Here is a 17,728-nt window from a genome sequence, read left to right as displayed (position 1 = left end):
AGCAGTTGTTGGTGAGGAAAGTCTCAGAATGAAATACAGCCTGTTTCAATATGGGCAGAGAGAAGAAAGGGCAGCAGAGACATACATAATAAAACACAAATGCTATATGGACACTTTCAGGAGCAGACTTTGATTCCTTTTATCTTTTCCCAAGATAATATATCCATGCCAACATTATGGGAGCCTGTAGATGAGTTGGGTCAAGATCATCGTAGTTCACAGTCAGTACATGCTCACTCTGGAACTCTCTGAAGGGCTCAAAGTCTTACAGCAACACAAGGAAAATCACAGATGGAGAAAATGCCTTTTCAACATGAGCTACTAAAATGCCTGAGCAACCAGACAGGAAAACTGAGAAAATAAAATTAACTTCTTGAGTGTGACAATAAAATTCCTGCTGAAATCTCTTTTCTTTTGCTGCAGTGGTAAGACCTGTCTGACAGCTAGATTAAGAACATGGGAATGGCCATAACAGGTCAAATCAAAGGTCCATCTAGCCTGGTATCTTCTTTCACAGAGATGCAAAAGCAGAAAGAGTATAAAAATAGAACAAATTATATTTGCCCCAAATACTAACCCAGTCTTCCAACAACTTATGGCTTAAGGGGTTTCTGAAATAAAATTTATTTCAGGGATGAGTTACAAAGTGTGTGCATTAAAAAAGGAAAAGAAAAAGAAAGAAAAAAGAAAACTTTGTTTAATTTGAACATGCCACTGCTAACTTTGTCTGATAGCTTCAGGTTGCTGTACTGGAAGAGAAAAGTTGCTCTCTGTTCAGAATTTAAATGATACTTGTGATTTTATTACTTGGATCCTATCTCCCCTCAGCCAGCTTCTGTCCAGGGCAGAGTCCAGGCCTGCTTAACTAGTTCTGTAAGAGATGTGTCAGAATTGCAGAGATACTCAAGATGGAAGCAAATGAAAGATTTGAAGAGTGGCATATTAATATACTCCATTTCATTCCCCTTTCCCCTCGTGGTAATCCCTAACAATTTGATATGGCAAAGCATTTTAGGAAAATCTGGACATTAAGCCTGCTTTAAAATTGCTGATGGATAGTGGAATCTGGGATCTTTAATATGTGCTGTTCATAGTGATGCTTCTTGGGTGCAGGGAAAATGTAAATGTAAGGAAAAACCCAGAGGGAAGGAGGGAGAGGAAGGGAGGGAGGGAAGGAAAGGAGAGAGAGAGGGGAAGGAAGGAAGGAAGGAGATCACTATAACTTGTATCTGCCCATTTTTGAGTACCACATCATCTGCAGAAATCCCTGGTGTTGTGGCAGCATCACAACAGCCAGTCCTGCAAGCACAATTCAATAGTGCTCCTGAAATCCATGTAGGGATAAGACCATGCAGGGAATCCTGTGGTCCATATTAATTTCTTGGAAGCTGGAGAAGTCTTTTTGCACACATTAGGCAAATAGAGTTTTAGGATAAATATGATGCATTATAGCAGTGAAACATCTTGTTTCAGGATATAAAAGTTTTATAGAAAATAGATACCATGTAATTTTAGAAAATGCTTGTAAATTAGTAGATACTCTAGAAAATACTCTTAAAGTCCCCCCAGACAATTAACTGCTATTCTAATATATACTTTCACAAGGAACCTGGAAGAAGAACCAACAGTGCCTGTAGACTGCATTGGTTTCCTAAAATTGAAATTACATATTTTTGTGTGTTCTCAGTTGTTTTGGTCAGTAATGCTTGGATTTGCATGAATCAGGGCTGCAGAGAATGGTCTATAATTCTGATGAATTACTGATGTTTTTCCTGTCCAATTTCTCTCGTCAGTGTTGCTGGTAACAATCCTTGTAGTGGAAGGGATTGCCGTTGCACAGAAGACACAAGGTACAATTTTAGTTTGATGATCTTCTGTCAAAAAATGTAACAGTATTGTAATTTTTAATTGAGCAATATAAATGAAAGTACTTGTGTTCAGGTATTAATAGCTCTTGGATTACCAATATGAATTCTAGTATTTTCCATTTTCCCCCATTTGCTGCATTTTCTTCTGAATGAACAAAGCAATCCAGTCACCAAGAACTTGAAAGTTCACTTACCTAGTTAAAGTTCTATGATTTTAGATGATAGAGGTGGGAAAGAAACCACCATGGGAATTCATGTTTTCTGTATCTGACAACAAGCTTTTCAAATAGTCCACCCCCAAACATTTTTGAAGACTGCTGAGTGGGGAAGGCATTGATTTCACAAGCCTTATTTTCTCGTATGTGAGATTAACCCACACTTAAAAGAGGAGAAGAATTCCTTGAACTGACACCTACAGAATTTCCTTGGAAAATTTCTGCAGGAGAGAGAGTTTTCACCCCCATAAATCAAGAAGCTGCCAAGATACCAGTGGAAGGTGATGTAATTTACTGGAGGCTGCTAAGACCTGTATCAGCATTGGGTGTCCTCTCAAAGGTCTGCAAATTAAAACTGCCCAGATATAGTTAGATATTAACAGGCACCTTAGAAGAGGGTTTTCAACCAAAATAAATTACTGTCCTCTTTTATAGGCTGGGTGCCATGCCAGTGTTTTACTTTTGCAATATCAAACCTGCATGCTTGCAGAAGAAATTTGTTTTATCACTTTTTTTTCCGCTTAAGGTGGGCAAAATATTGGAGTGAATCGCATTCCCCCCACCCAGTGTGACAACTGGGTAAGGACAAGTAATGGAGGACATTTTGCTTCACCAAACTACCCAAACATGTACCCCCCAAATCAGGAGTGCATCTATATCTTAGAAGGTACATGCTGTATTTCTGTTTTGTTATGCTGTAATCTTACTGTTAAATGGATAATCTTGAACTGATAGGACTGTGTCATTTTACAATGCTGTGAAGTATTGCGTAGCCATACTGGTAATATAATAAATTCTGCATAGATTTACTTGAACAAGAACCTAAATTTGCTCTCTGAAGTAATAATAACAAATTAATAAGAAATGCAAACATTAAAAAATTAGCTGTAGGGAATAAGACATACCCTCACAGCCAGAAAAAGCAGCATCAGATCTACTGTAATCTATGAAGACACAAAACTATTAAGAAAAAAATTGTAGCTTGTTATCTTAATATCACTGATAATAAACAGCAAAAGAGGAAGACTATTTTCAGACCATACTCTGTTAGAAAATCGTTATGCTGTCCTTCATTAATAAAAAAGATACATCTGACTGCCATAGCACTGTACTAAAAATACAGAGATTTGTTAGCACTGCCGAAGGCACTATTAAAATAATGTGATGAGGACAAAAAAATGTCATTAACTTGAATAAAGCCACATTCCAATGAGAATATCTTGGATAAAGGCTGCAAAACTTGAGACACTCTAATTATTTTTCCTCTTATTAGAATACACCCACAAAACCCACTGAAGTCAGCTAAAAATGTTAGTCAGCTTAATCATCTGATTCATATCAATTAATTGAAATATTTCAAGTAATAGGTTTCAGTGAGTTTTTATTTGTACAGTATAGTGGTGGTTGACAGACACTCTCCTTTTTGCATGTACACATGCACAGTTTAAGTGTTGAGTCTTGCCTGACCGTGAGGGCACCAGAGAACACACACAGCCTGTCCAGCTTCAGGGCCCAAACAAGGCAGCTGACATGGGCACAGAATCAGCTCCCAAGCCTCTCCTCACAGTCCCAACACAGAAACATTGTGGGTACCTGAGTGAGGCCAAGGCCCTCTAGAATTTCTAGCCAAGATCTGTTGCTTCCTGCAGCCCCCTGCCAGTGTGCACAAGCAGCTACAACTGTGTGTAAGTCACGTATAAAGAAGGCGTAAGGTCTGAACGGAGCGTTAGAGGCACCTGAGTAAATCCTTTTTGCATTCAGAGAAAGCAGCCAGCGTGGGATTCCTTGGTGCTGGCACTCCAGATACCAGGGAGTATCTGGAAGTTCACATAGCTCAAGAGATGCCAAGAGCAAGGAACACTGAAGTTATTCACACAGTATAAAGCCGTGGATGTGAAAGTCCAGTCTCAAAGTAGTCATAGCTGCATCTCATCAGGATTTAGGGGGCTGACCCAGATCCTGATATTAGGCTGCCACTGATTCAAACTTGCCAACATCTTTAGCCACCTGCATATTAATAACATATTTGAAGCTTTTACGCTTCTCTGAATAATCTAATAAAAGTTGTCTTCTGACAATGGATCTGCAGATTTGGACTTTAAGAAATATACCAGTGAGTAGTTCTTCATATCTTCCTCTTTTCCATTTTTTTCTGCATACTTCACTGTTTTGTCCTATATTGTGTATTTTGCTTTTGCATAACACTGGTTTTAATTTATATCTTAACACTAAACCTTGTTTGAATACCTCTGCATATATGTTAATATGTTACATGTGCTGCATTAAATTTTTCAACAATGAAGATTGGCAAGCAAAAAAACCCTGTAAAACTCTATGCAAAAGTATCTTTTACAAAATAATTTTAAATTTTTATTACAGTGTATCTGAGATTTTGTAGCAGACTGCCAGATATGTTTTGAGAAGTTTCCACTCTCTTTTTTATCTTGCTGTTTTGGAGGCCTGTCTCTTCATTATTTCACGTCTTAATGTTTTTTTATCTAGACCTTCATTTAATCTTTTGCTCGATTTTTTTGTGTCTAGCTGCTCCACGACAAAGAATTGAGTTGACCTTTGATGAACCTTATTACATAGAACCCTCATTTGAATGTCGATTTGATCATCTGGAGGTTCGAGATGGACCTTTTGGTTTCTCCCCTCTCATCAATCGTTACTGTGGTTTGAAAAGTCCTGCGCTAATTAGATCAACAGGGAGATTTATGTGGATCAAGTTTACATCTGATGAGGAGCTGGAAGGAAAGGGATTTCAAGCAAAGTACTCGTTTATACCAGGTAAAGATGTCTAAAATCCTGAGTTAAGGAACTCTGTGGGTGTGTTTGAGCTCTCAGTCTAGAGCTGCATTTCATCATTAATACTTATGGTGTCACACAGTGACAATGTGACAGTCACACTCTCAGTCCCACTTGGGATACTTGACTAAAACCACTTTGGAAAGTTGACTGAAGGAAATTACAGGTCTGTAGTTTGCTGGTGAAGAAGACAGTTTATCTTGTTCATGCTGAAGTCTTCAGCAGCATCCCTCTTTGTTCCTCTGCCTCGTACCAGTTTCACCAGTGGTAGTAATGGAAGGAGCCTCTCTGCACACCAACAGCTGCATTTTCAACTGCCTGTCCTCCAGGAGTATGAGACACTGACAAAAACACCCAAAGCAAATCTACAATAGCACTCCAGCCAGATGCAAAACATTTTAAATCTCCATTCTGAAAAGCCAGAGGACGTTTCTATACAGTCCAAGCATCAGCTCTCAGTAGAACGACATGCCCTCAATCCACAGGCTCAGACAACAGAGCTGCTCTTTGGTCACAGTACTGTGTAGTTTACAGGGATGAAGGAGAGGATAATGTGCTGACAGTGCCTTTAGACAAACAAAAAGAACATCTGCTCTGTGGGGCCACTTAAAACTGGCAGGGCATTATTCTTACATGAAAATCTGACCTTGTGCAATGCTTGACTACTGTACTTCATGGATACTACATGTGTGGTTATCAGCATTTTATTATCCTTTGGGACGAAAGGTAATATAAAAGTGTCAGTTCTGTTCCTTTTACAAATGTATGCACAGGCATAACTTAATGTCACCTTTACCCAACTGGTCTTTACCCCTACAGCAGATGAATACACTATCTATGATTATATATTACTGCTTAGGGATTTAGACTTGAAAACTTCAGATAAACATGGTGGCCAGTCCAGTGGGAATAAATGTTTCCATAGGGACAGTACTTAGGCATTTTGCTAAGTCCATTTCCAAAGGCATTTCATAAACATCACTAAATTAGCATCGTTCCAGGCTGGAACTTCAAATATACATTTAAACGTGTCTGTGCTGATTTGTGAGGAAACACTAACCTGATCACTGAAGTGGAAGCCTTGGATATCCCAGCCCATTACAGACTCACTTTTAGGCAAGTTCTAGTCTCAGTGGATCAAGTACCATCAGTTAATCATTATGAAAAAGTATATTCTTATTTTACTAGTATTGTGCAGACAGTGTACTACTACAGGTTTACTACAGATGTGTACACTACCTACACGTCACGTGAGGGGAAAGGAGATGGAGGAGGAATCAAGGTGAAATTCTGCCTTCAGAAATGAGGTCTCGAACTGCACTACCTGGCCTAGTAGAAGAGATAAAGGTACCCAGGGAAAAAGTATCTTCAGGATTGAACTGTCCTTCTTCACATTCTTTATTAACAGCAGTTACCAATTTCAAAGTGTTGATATATTCTGCTAAACTCGGTTTAAATTTTTCAAAACTAGACAGACAGCAGTCTGATAAAATAAATCTAGATAACCTTTCTGCACACAGAAAGATCCCTTACACTCTTGTGGAGCTCCAGCAATTTCAGTGAAAACTGGAATAGTTAAATTCAGAACATAATGTAGGAACAAAATACTGAATTGTCATTTTTAATGTTATGCTAGAAATGTGAGCTGCCAGGATAGAATTGCCTTATTCTGATAAGGTCAGTCGTTGTGGAATAATGTTCTCATCTAAAAAAACTTTGCCTCTTTCCCCTCCAATTGATTCAGTAAACTTTCTGGTAATTTTTATTGTGACATACTAAAAAATGGACATAATCTGCAGATAATACTAAACCTTGAAGTGATTCTCGAGCACTGATAGTCCTTGTGATTCATAACTTCTTTCTATTGCAGATCCTGACTTCACTTACCTAGGAGGCATTTTAAATCCCATTCCAGGTCTAGTATTACAGTAACAATTTCTTTATACATGAAATTTTAAATTAATATCATACTGCATTTGACAGCAAGGTATATCTTCTCCCTAGACTGCCAATTTGAGCTCTCAGGAGCTGATGGAATAGTACGTTCCAGTCAAGTAGAACAAGAAGGAAAAACAAAGCCAGGACAAGCAGTTGACTGTATATGGACAATTAAGGCTACTCCAAATGCTAAGGTGGGTTTTGTTCACATAATTCAGTATATAATGTGTTTCCATGACATTCATAACAGGGAATGGTCACTAGCTGTGATTTGCATAATGTCTTACTTTCACTGAAATGAGTTATGTATCAGTGGTTTAGGAAATCCAGATAGATAATTGTTTCTGAAATTAAACTTACACAAGTCCACAGAGCTGTCTTCCTATTATTTGAAACTTCAAATACCAAATAACTGTGAAAACTGTTTAAGCAACAATTTTCAAGGGCATTTGACTTGAACTCTGGTTTTATTGGAAGACTGCAGGCAAAAATGCTGGCTAACACCTTTGATAATTTCCAGTAAATCTCACTGCTATGGTTTAGCATTTTACTTCCAGTGGTTCTGTTGGAGAATTTGGTTCTGTTCAAAGTCAACATAACACGTGCCTGCTTCTCCCATCTCATTCACAATCCAGCACCTTAAAACCCACTTTCATCAGCAGTCTGAGCTAAAAGGAAAGGCTCAGCTTTCACCTGGAAACAGCTGAGAAATTATCGCTCTTCTGACTTAGCTAGAGGATCACAGTCTCTTAAAGTGCCTCAATAAAATTTGCTGGACCCTTTCTGCCCAAGCCCTAAAGGGGCATTATCAGCTCCTGGAGCCAGAAATCAGCATTAGTTACTCAGGTACCTGCTATTTATGATTGTGCTGCAGAACTAGAGACTGCTTACAAAAACATCACTGTCTTATGCTCATTAAAAAACTCGAGATTTGTTGTTAGGCAGAGAGAAGGATAAAATCCTATTCACAATTCCAAAATACAATAGCTACAGCCTGTTTAAAAAAACCCAACAGCTACACGTTTCAGAATCATGTATTTGTTAATTATGAGTTGCACAGAAGAGTACATATTTTTATTTTTTATAGCATATATATCTTTAATTTTGCTTCTGCTTGCATGTACATAAAAGTTAAAAAATATTTCTAAGCAGCAGCTACCAAGATGACAAACCTCTCTGCCTTCTTACACACTCCTTATAGTTAACTAACCAGCCCTATTAACCAAATTCCAAGTGCATTCTAAAACAGCAACCTAAAAGATGATAACAAGAGGACAAGACAAGAAAGAAAGTAAAAGTCCATTAATATATTTGAGCCTTTGAGGAAATGACTCAACTCCCAAGAGCCCTATCCTAGTCTAAGTAATAGCAGTTCTACCAGAAACAATAATAAAACCATTTTCTCTCTACATTGCCACTTGAGTGCACCAGGTCTTATGCTTAAGCATTTTAATAAATTATTGAATGCTGCAAGAAGGCAGAGTTATAGTTTGGTGAGTCCTGAGATTAGATCATCATCCTAAATTATTGATTTAAAACATTACAGAAAAATAATTCTTAGTATTCTGAAAGTGGTTTCTCAAGCTTCAGTTCTGTTAGAATTACGGTGATAAAATCCATTAGATCTGATATGGTTCTCTCTTGAGAAAAATAACCATAGACATTTTTAATTTCTTCAATCTGATTTTGTAATAAAAATAAACTTTTAAAACTGACACAACTACAGCAATTAAAGTACCTTTAAAATCTGCATAAGAGAAGCATCTGTCATATATGTAATAAATTGCCTCTAGATTTCAGAAAATTACAAGGATAATATCAATATAATCTAAGAGTAAGGACTTTTTATATTTGCCTAATGCTAACCCAGTGATCTTGGGAAGAGGTGAGGGCTTTTAATGGAATTATTCCTTTTTTTCATACAAATAATAGCTCTACTACACATGTGCTAAATTATTTTTAGTTTTCATTGTAATTTTGTAGCAGATATATAAAGTCAATCATTAAGAGAAAATACCATCTCTCAGTCCAAATACTAGCACTTACAGCTCACACCCACGTTTGTGAGATAAGACATCAATGGAAGACAGGCTCTCAATGTAGCTGAGAATTTCCAGCAGTAAATCTAACAGAAACAGCAGGGGGGGAGGAAAAGAAAAAAAGGGTATACTGAAAATCACAAAACAGTGAGGTGAAGCATGAGATGATATGGCACAGGCTGCACCTTTGGACAGAAGGTGCAAGGGAAGGCAGTGCTGGCAACCTGCCTCTGGAAGCACTGGGAAGGAAAAGCCAGGGGGTACAAATGTCACCTGTCTTTCCCTGTACTCTTTTACCATGTTTTCAGGAAAGCCTGTTAGGTGTATGGGGGGATGTGGTGTGTGTCTTTTTTCCCCACACACTAAGGTGGTTAATTTTATTTTAGTGAATTCTTTATAATTCAGTTTTGAAAGGCTTTGGCACTCGCTAGGGTTAAAAGCAAGATATGGCAAAAGGGCAGAAAACCAAGTAAATAGAGCAGGTGCAGGTGTGGGATTCATCCACTCTGACTTCCTCATTCACAACCTAAACAGGACTTGGAGATTCTTTTCATTGGGCAGAGATGCATAAAAATCCACACTGTGCAAAATAACTCCTTTAGCATCCATAGCACAGGCCAGAGAGGTGATCAGAGACAGTCCTCAAAACACACACAGGCTGGAGCCAGGCTGATCTGAGCACACAGGGAAGAGCTCGTGGTACAGGAGGAGCAGCTCTTCTCTCACAGAGCAGGAGACCTCAGCCTCCACCTGGACAGACTTCTTCTCTCGAAACAAGGGCTATCTGAGAAATTTTTAAAGTTGAAAATGGCCTTTGCAGCATGCATAGATGACCTAGTTTCATATCTCATAAACCTTCACTGGAATTCTGAGAATTCCAATACAACCATTTAAGAGATTAAAAAGCCCTTATGATGTGTTCATGTCATTCTAACTAAATTACTGCCTTGCATGAGATTCCTGCTCCAACAAAATAAATTATTTCCTTACTCTTTAAGTACCATCTCAATCTTCTAATTTCCTTGCTGCACATGTTCAAACACATATGCTGCCTTTTCTTGGATTAGATTTCTGCTTTTTGAAGAATTAAGATTAAATTTATTACCTCTTCCTAGATAGCCAGCTTACTTTTCTCTCTCAGTTCCATTTTTATTCAAATTACTCCTGACTTCATGGTTTGTGTCTTCCATAACACTGCTATGGTTCAGTAATTAGCTTTCATTCTGAAGCAATAAATTTTAATTTCCTTATTTTACTTCAGAGCTTTTCTGACTAGACTCCTTCCCTTCTATTTTAACATTATTTTTATGAATTAAAATGAGAACAGTCAAAATACCATTAAAATTATTTCAGCACATTTATGCATTCCTTGTATCTCTTCTAGAGTAATAGACTTCCCATTTAGCAGAGCTGCTTGGGGGTTTCTTCAGCAAGTGTGCTGCTTTGTACTTTTTTTTCCAAAGGGACCAGAAATATATCAAAGTAAATTGTTAAATAAGGACTGTTTTGGGGAGTGGGAAGAAGTGAAACAGACACCCAAGAAAAAATTTCAGGTAATACTCCACATGGGCATTTAATGAGAAAATGTAAGTTTAAAAGTGTTGTGAATTGGGAGTTACCCGTGTTTGTAAGGGAACAATGCATCTTATTCAATATTTGCTAAGAAAGAAAACTGTCTTCTCTGTGTTTCTTTCCCCGGAGACTTTAATTTCTCTTCTCTAACAGATCTACATGCGGTTCCTCGACTATCAGATGGAGCATTCAAATGAGTGCAAGAGAAACTTTGTGGCTGTGTATGACGGGAGCAGCTCCATTGAAAACCTGAAGGCCAAGTTCTGCAGCACCGTGGCCAACGATGTGATGCTGCAGACGGGGACAGGGGTGGTGAGGATGTGGGCAGACGAAGGCAGCAGACTGAGCAGGTTCAGGATGCTGTTCACTTCATTTGTGGACCGTAAGTAGATTTTAAAGTGCCTGTTCTCCTGCTATCAGGACACTTCAAGTGATTTAGGGAAAGCATCAGCTGTGTATTACTCAGCAGGAATACATGAAAAAGGTTGTTTCTGTGTCTTTCACATAGTAGCTGATAAATTAGATAATTGCTTTATTACAGCTGTAAGGTGGTTCCTGAAGAAAAGCTTTCCTTCGTTCTTAAAAGGCTTATTTTCCATTTGAATTCAGCAATAATACCGCCCTAGGCTATGTCCTTCCCACAAACAGACTTACTTCAAAAAGACAACACAGGGACCAGAGTGAGCTTGAGCTCTCCCACTAGCCCCCACCTTCCAGTTCCCTGCCAGACACCACAACAGGCACTTCTCAAGCCCACACTGGGTGGTCGGAAGGCTAGAAAACATGCTTGATCTCCTTCCTATCTGCAGCTCTACTTTCAGTTTCGGATCTGGAACTACCCCACTCCACCTCAGCCTCTCCCTTTTCCTCAGCTGCATGTGGCTCTAAGAGGTTTTTTTGTTGTTGAGTTTGGGATTTTTTTTTGGGGGGTGGGGGGCGTTTGGTTTTTTGTTTTCTTTTGATGCAAGAGGTTGAAACACTAAGTACTCCTAAAGCTAGATAACTTTCCAAACTTACAATTTTAAAGCAACCCAAAGTCTTTAGCAGAAGAAAATCTGTAAAGGTATGTGGTTATTCTTTTTTACTTGGTCACTGCCTTTCTTGGCAGGTAATTGAAAAGTATGTGGCTGAAAAATGTACCATGTATTTTTAAATAATCTAGTCATAAACAATTGTTCAAACTGAAAAAGGTGAATTCACACATTTTCAGATTGTTAAGCTATCTTTCTCTTCTACCTTGCTAATGATTTGTAATTATATAAAGCCAACCATGAAAACGATCAATATTTTTGAAAAGATTTACATAAATGAACTAATTGTGCATGACAGTCACCTGACACACACCTAGTGCTACTTGCAGATTTGACTAATTAATTCAACTAAGAGCAATGTTAAAAATCAATGTATTTGATTTCTGGCTTGATTCAATACACGAATAATGCTGGTTACAAAGGACACTGCGAACACTGCACCAGTCATAGGCAGCTGGTATGAGAAGAGTCCAGCTATGTCCTTGAAGTCCTGGACTGGAACTGATCAATCATTGTGACTTTTAGTCTTCTTACTCCTCAAATAACAAACAAAAGGAAAATTAAGTCCATTTGTCTCATCTTTACAAACTGTGGACATCCCCCCCCATCCCCACAAAAAGTTAGAGACTACACAAAAATGTACAATAGAGACTGTGCTGGTGGATGGAGAAGCAGCAGCAGAAAGGATCAGCCGAAAATACAGAACCAGCTGTTCAGGGAAATAAGAAAGGGAATGTGTCTTACATTCCTGTTTATTCCTCTGGGCCTCCAAAAGAACTACAACTCTGTACAGGTCCATATTGAAACACCGGCAGATACATATAGATCCACCTATATATACATACATACACAACCACCACTTTGGACATGAATTTCATAGATCCTCCTTTATCTCACAGTCAGAAATATTTTAGCCTATTACATACACACCCATTTTAAACTACTGTGTTTAAATTCTGATCCTGGTTATCCTTTATAAAGCAAAGCTTGCACGATCTTTCTTTCCAAAATCAGAAGGAAAAAATACCTAAGTCTTTTCTCCCCACATGTGGTAATAAGGCCAAGAGCCTTTTATTTTATAGTCTGCATCATGAACACTTCCATTTTAATTATTAGCCTTTCTCCCATGATATAGGTATAATGGCTAGAAATGTTGACTGCATCTTCCCATTTACTGTTTAATATATAACTGAATCCACTAATAATAAACATTTAAATGATGAAAATATCACATTACTGAAACAGAGAAAGGGAAAACCAATTTCTTGTCCAGTGTCCTGAATTCATAAATAATTCTCTATGTATATTATACAGCATCCTGAAAAGAATTATTACTATTTTTTAATATCTTTTTTCCTAAAGTCGAGGAGCTATAACAAATATTCATAAAAACATAAAATCTCCAGGGCAGCTTTCTAGTTAATTTCTTTCTTCAAATTTCTAACTATATATAGATAGATAAAAAGCTAAACTGTACTCTCTCAATCCCTGCATTAGCTCTAATAGGAGGATCCAAGAGCTTTTGATTCAGAAACAGGAATGACTTAGATGCCTCCAGTTATTGAAATCTCTTGCAATTACTGAAACAGTCCTCCACAAGCTGAAATCTGATTTGCCTTAAGATATTAATGGGCTCTAAAATGCAGATGTTCAGGGGCTGCCTCACAACATCCACACAGCAGATGCACAGAAGAATAAATATATAATTGATGGCAAGCATGAGATTTTTAAGTATTAAGTTTTTAAAGGCACGAATCAAAGCCTTCTTCCATTATCTGTATTTTGTGACTGTCTCTATCTGGTACCTACCCACTTGGAACAAGAATTTTTTTTTTTTGTAGCATAGACAACACACCTGAAAGCAACCACATGGAGAGAGAGGAAATCATCTGACAATTAGTGATGTGTAAGAAAAGCAATTGTGTTTGAAACAAAGATAAAGAGTGTGCTAGCATGTTAGAAAAACAAACACAAACTTACTAGTTTTATTGCTATGCATCAATTACTGAAAATTCTGAATGTTTTCTTTCTCCTCTTTCCTGCAGCTCCCTGCTCAGGCAACACTTACTTCTGCCATAGCAACATGTGCATCAATAATTCTTTAGTCTGCAATGGCATCCAGAACTGTGCATACCCTTGGGACGAGAATCACTGCAGAGGTGGGTATAGTGCAACATAGAGCCTTTATGAGCTAAGCTGGTCAGTTTGCCTTTCAAGAAAGTCATGAAATGTCTTTTTCCTGGAAATATGCTGAAGACACTGTTCTGCTAATCTCAAGGAGGTGTTCCAAATTTTATATTTAAACTCAGGAGACATGTAAGCATCCTGAATATTGATCTTAGTGCTCCATAACTACATTTCTTCCTCTCCAGCATATACTCTCTATTTTAAAAGGATATCAGCTTGATAAGAAAGAGAATGTTGTATTTTCCAGGCTGCATCCTGTCCATTTTTAAACTTTATCTAAAGGATTATAGGGACAGGTAGTGCCTTTTAGAGAAAAAAAAAACAGAGAGCTGGAAAAACACAAACAAGCTTTCAAGCATGAGAAGCCTTTCTCAGGGCTGAAATAGAAGCAACAATCCTGGAAGACAAATACAATTTTAAAACATTTGTTTTGAGTAATAAATCTCAGGCTATTTCAGAGTAAATTCAACTGTTGCATATGGTGTGAGAAAGGATGGGAGGAAGGAGGAATTGTTAGGAAGCATGAAGTAATCACTTATGGAAAACAGACATGTGTAAATCTCTACCTCTAGAACACAGGGGCAAGAAGTGTTATTGAAACCATCACAACTGCAGTAAAGACTTGCTTCAGTATCAGGTTTTGTAGGAAAAATTCTCATGATTTGAGGAAATTGTTATTCTGTTAAAGCACCCCTACTTTTTAATTGCCTTTTGGGTAAACAAAAAGAATTCACACCACTAATAAATACTCTAATGTTGGGTATATTGTGGAAGCTTTCCAGCTAACAAAACTGATCCATAGCTTCCAAGTTCTAAATGTACAAGTAAGCTTCCTCTAAACAACCCTTAGCTTTGATAAGAGGGAATGTTGAATATTAAGTGCAATTTCTAGATCTCTTTCCCATCCTTACCAAATGCTTTCTAGAATCTCACCTAGAATCCACACTTCACTCACGTACTGCAGCATTAAAAAAAATTAATTCCATGAAAAACATATTGTAATGTGAAGAAAGTGTCTTTCCCAATATTTGTAAATTGCTATTTCTGGTGCTGAACAACCTATCGTGTTTTATATTGAATGCAAGCTAAATTCTGCTGTAATACTTGCACAGCAGATAATTTAGAGGCAGCTGAAGACTAGATCCATATTGCCAGCTATGGAAGACTGATGCAACCAAATAAGCAATATTTAGCCTTAAAAAGAAAGCTGCTCACAATTGTGCTCAGTTCCTGCAGGCACCCAGAGTTCTCATTTCATCCATATCAATAGCTACATAAATCTGAGCATATTGTGACCTACTTATGCCTAAGCCCTGTAACACAAAAATTGTTAGAAAAGTCAGTTGTGTGCAATTTATTTTAAGAGACCAGAGAAGACATCACCTTTTGCGTAACAACTTTTTGATTAAAATATCTTCCAAGAATTGAGAAACCTAGATGCAGATAAGAGAACTTCCACAGTACAGGAATCCATACCTCCAACAGTCCAAACTCTGAAGCAGAAATGTAACTTCCTATTCCAATTCCTTGGGAGTCTGTTTAGTACATGGATAGTTTCAAATAACACATGATGGTGTCAAACTCTCTCCATGCACTGTGTGTGGTACACACATTTTCAGATGCCAGGAGCCAGATATCTGAAAATATTATGCAATATTTACGCTACTGCATTTTCTTCTGCATATTCCTAAGTGCTTTTCTCCCCCACTAGCAGATGTTGTAGAACCTCAGCGTAGAAATCTTTCAGTCCCCTAGGACAAGAACATTTACAAAAAAAAAAAATCCAACTGGAAAATTTGAGTCTTCAAATAAGAATTTTAAATATGGAAAACTGCCTTGTTCTGATGCTGCCATCTTGTGTGTTTTCATATGAAGTACTAGCCAAAATTCCCATATGATTTGGGTTGGTTGATTCCCCTCTCCTTTTTTTTTTTTTCCCTCAACTGACTTGATTACTGGACTCCTATAACGAATATATCTATGCTAAAGCTCCCTGTGTTGAATTAGGCATAACAGCCTCACACAAATAGACACAGCCATTACATATCCAAGAGATGTGAAAGCAAACAGCACAGTCATTCATATATCTGATATCACTGTGATAATATTTCACTTTTAAAGAAGAACTAGCTGATTTTAAATCTAAGTTTTCTTCCACGGACATCAATGGGAATGTTGCCTACAGGAACAAACCATGGCAAGAGAAGCATCATCTGTAGCTGGATTTAACCTATTTAAGGTTAACTTAAGCCTATTTAATTCACAGATTTTTGAAGACGAACTGATGGGCTAAGGTTCAGGAGGGAAATCACCCCCCAGCTGAGTCAGCATGCACTGGTCACAGAGTTCCACCTGCCACTGAATTATCATATGGTAGCCACTAATGACAGGGAATTAGACAAATCTCATTGACATACTGGTCTAGTCTCCAGTGCCATTAAATCATTTTATTAATATGGCACTTGCATGGCAATCACCATAATTTGCTTTGTTGAAATACATTATCAGAAGTGTGGAAAATAGTAAGTCTTATCGTGATCCTCGTTTTTTTCTTTGCAGAAAAGAAAAGAACTGGGTTGTTTGAACAAATCACCAAAACTCATGGGACAATCATTGGCATCACATCAGGGATAGTTTTAGTTCTTCTCATCATTTCAATTCTAGTGCAAGTAAAGCAACCTCGCAAAAAGGTCATGGCTTGCAAGACTGCCTTCAATAAAACCGGTTTCCAGGAAGTATTTGATCCTCCACATTATGAACTCTTTTCACTAAGGGACAAAGAAATTTCTGCAGATTTGGCAGATTTATCAGAAGAACTCGAGAACTATCAGAAAATGCGCCGCCCTTCAACAGCTTCCAGATGCATCCACGACCACCACTGTGGCTCCCAGGCCTCCAACCTCAAACAGAGCAGGACCAACCTGAGCTCCATGGAACTGCCCTTCCGCAACGACTTTGCGCAGCCCCAGCCCATGAAAACATTTAACAGCACCTTCAAGAAAAGTACTTACACGTTCAAACAAGCTCATGAGTGCCCTGAGCAGGGTATAGAAGACAGGGTGATGGAGGAGATTCCATGTGAAATTTATGTGAGAGGAAGGGAGGATACGGCACAAGGTTCGTTGTCTATTGACTTTTGACTTCCTGGTGAAGGTGGTATCAGTGTATATACAAGATGCTTGTGTACAATGACAGTGTATATATTAAAAGTGTACCATATGCAGCGTGTGAGATGCACACACTTTTAGCTTATTATACTTCATTTAAACCCCCCCCCAGTCTTCATAACTAATTCTTGCTGAAAAATGAGGAGTTTCCTCCCATCTTCCCAAGCTACCTATCTAGTGGAAGAGTAAGACAGAGACTTTGCATGGAAATTATAAGAAAGGATATTGGAAGAAAAAACCCTACAAGTACTAATCACTGAACACTGAAAACAATGGCTACTATTTTCTTCTGGCTACCATTTTTCTCTTCTTTAGACGTCTGCTTTTGAAGACAATTTTAATACCTCACTTGCATAAATAAAAGTCGTTAAGTGCACCCCGTGTATGTCAACATAGGTGTCTTATTGTATTTGTCAAATTGGAAGTAGAGTTAGTGTTAAGTGCCAGTTAAGGCTGAAGAATTATGTTACAGCCATCTGTTTCACTTGCCTACCGTTTCTGTTGCCTTTAATTACCAGTTCCTCACTCTATCCATTGTGAGAAATAAGTGAAAAGGGTTACTGCCTTTTAAAAATACTAAGTTATATTTTAGCACATTTGGAAATACATAATCTTTGCAGCTTTTGGTTAAAACACAAGTGAGTAGTCGTGTTATTCTAGATGCAGACTTTTACGACGGTTTTCTTTCAAGGTTTAGGATTCTAAAATATTCTGCCATATATTACAGCTCCATATGGCACATTGATTTCACAGCTCTGCACTTGGGAAACAGTTTTGTGCCTGCGTTTTCCAAGTATTTACATAAATAGACTGTACTGTACATTTGTCTCTTAAAATAGCCTTTTACTCCTTGTTGCAGCCAATCTTCCCTACTGAAATCAGTGGTGATACTTTTAGCTCGTG

At 38.0% G+C, this 17,728-nt stretch overlaps 1 protein-coding gene across 1 annotated transcript; it reads left to right on the top strand.

Moving 5' to 3' along the window:
• Positions 1-1,797: 1,797 nt before the first annotated feature.
• Positions 1,798-17,201, top strand: NETO2 (neuropilin and tolloid like 2). The gene is made up of 7 exons (XM_025896347.1): positions 1,798-1,850; positions 4,625-4,873; positions 6,762-6,806; positions 6,896-7,023; positions 10,594-10,822; positions 13,517-13,630; positions 16,218-17,201. The coding sequence occupies exons 2-7, from the start codon at positions 4,801-4,803 to the stop codon at positions 16,796-16,798; spliced, it is 1,170 nt and encodes a 389-aa protein (XP_025752132.1). The 5' UTR covers positions 1,798-1,850; positions 4,625-4,800; the 3' UTR covers positions 16,799-17,201.
• Positions 17,202-17,728: the final 527 nt, after the last annotated feature.

The sequence above is a fragment of the Manacus vitellinus genome, unplaced genomic scaffold, assembly GCF_001715985.3.
Source record: "Manacus vitellinus isolate BGI_N305 unplaced genomic scaffold, ASM171598v3 scaffold_10_pilon, whole genome shotgun sequence".
NCBI lineage: Eukaryota > Metazoa > Chordata > Aves > Passeriformes > Pipridae > Manacus > Manacus vitellinus.
Note: the sequence above shows the minus strand (reverse complement) of the source record. Positions and strands in the feature narration are given on the sequence as shown.

Excerpts from the sequence above, each read along its gene's own strand:
- NETO2 (XM_025896347.1), top strand. The coding sequence starts at position 4,801 with ATGTGGATCAAGTTTACATCTGATGAGGAGCTGGAAGGAAAGGGATTT. Across the intron at positions 10,823-13,516 it reads GTTCACTTCATTTGTGGACC|CTCCCTGCTCAGGCAACACT; the intron begins GTAAGTAGATTT and ends TCTTTCCTGCAG. Across the intron at positions 13,631-16,217 it reads GGACGAGAATCACTGCAGAG|AAAAGAAAAGAACTGGGTTG; the intron begins GTGGGTATAGTG and ends TTTTCTTTGCAG.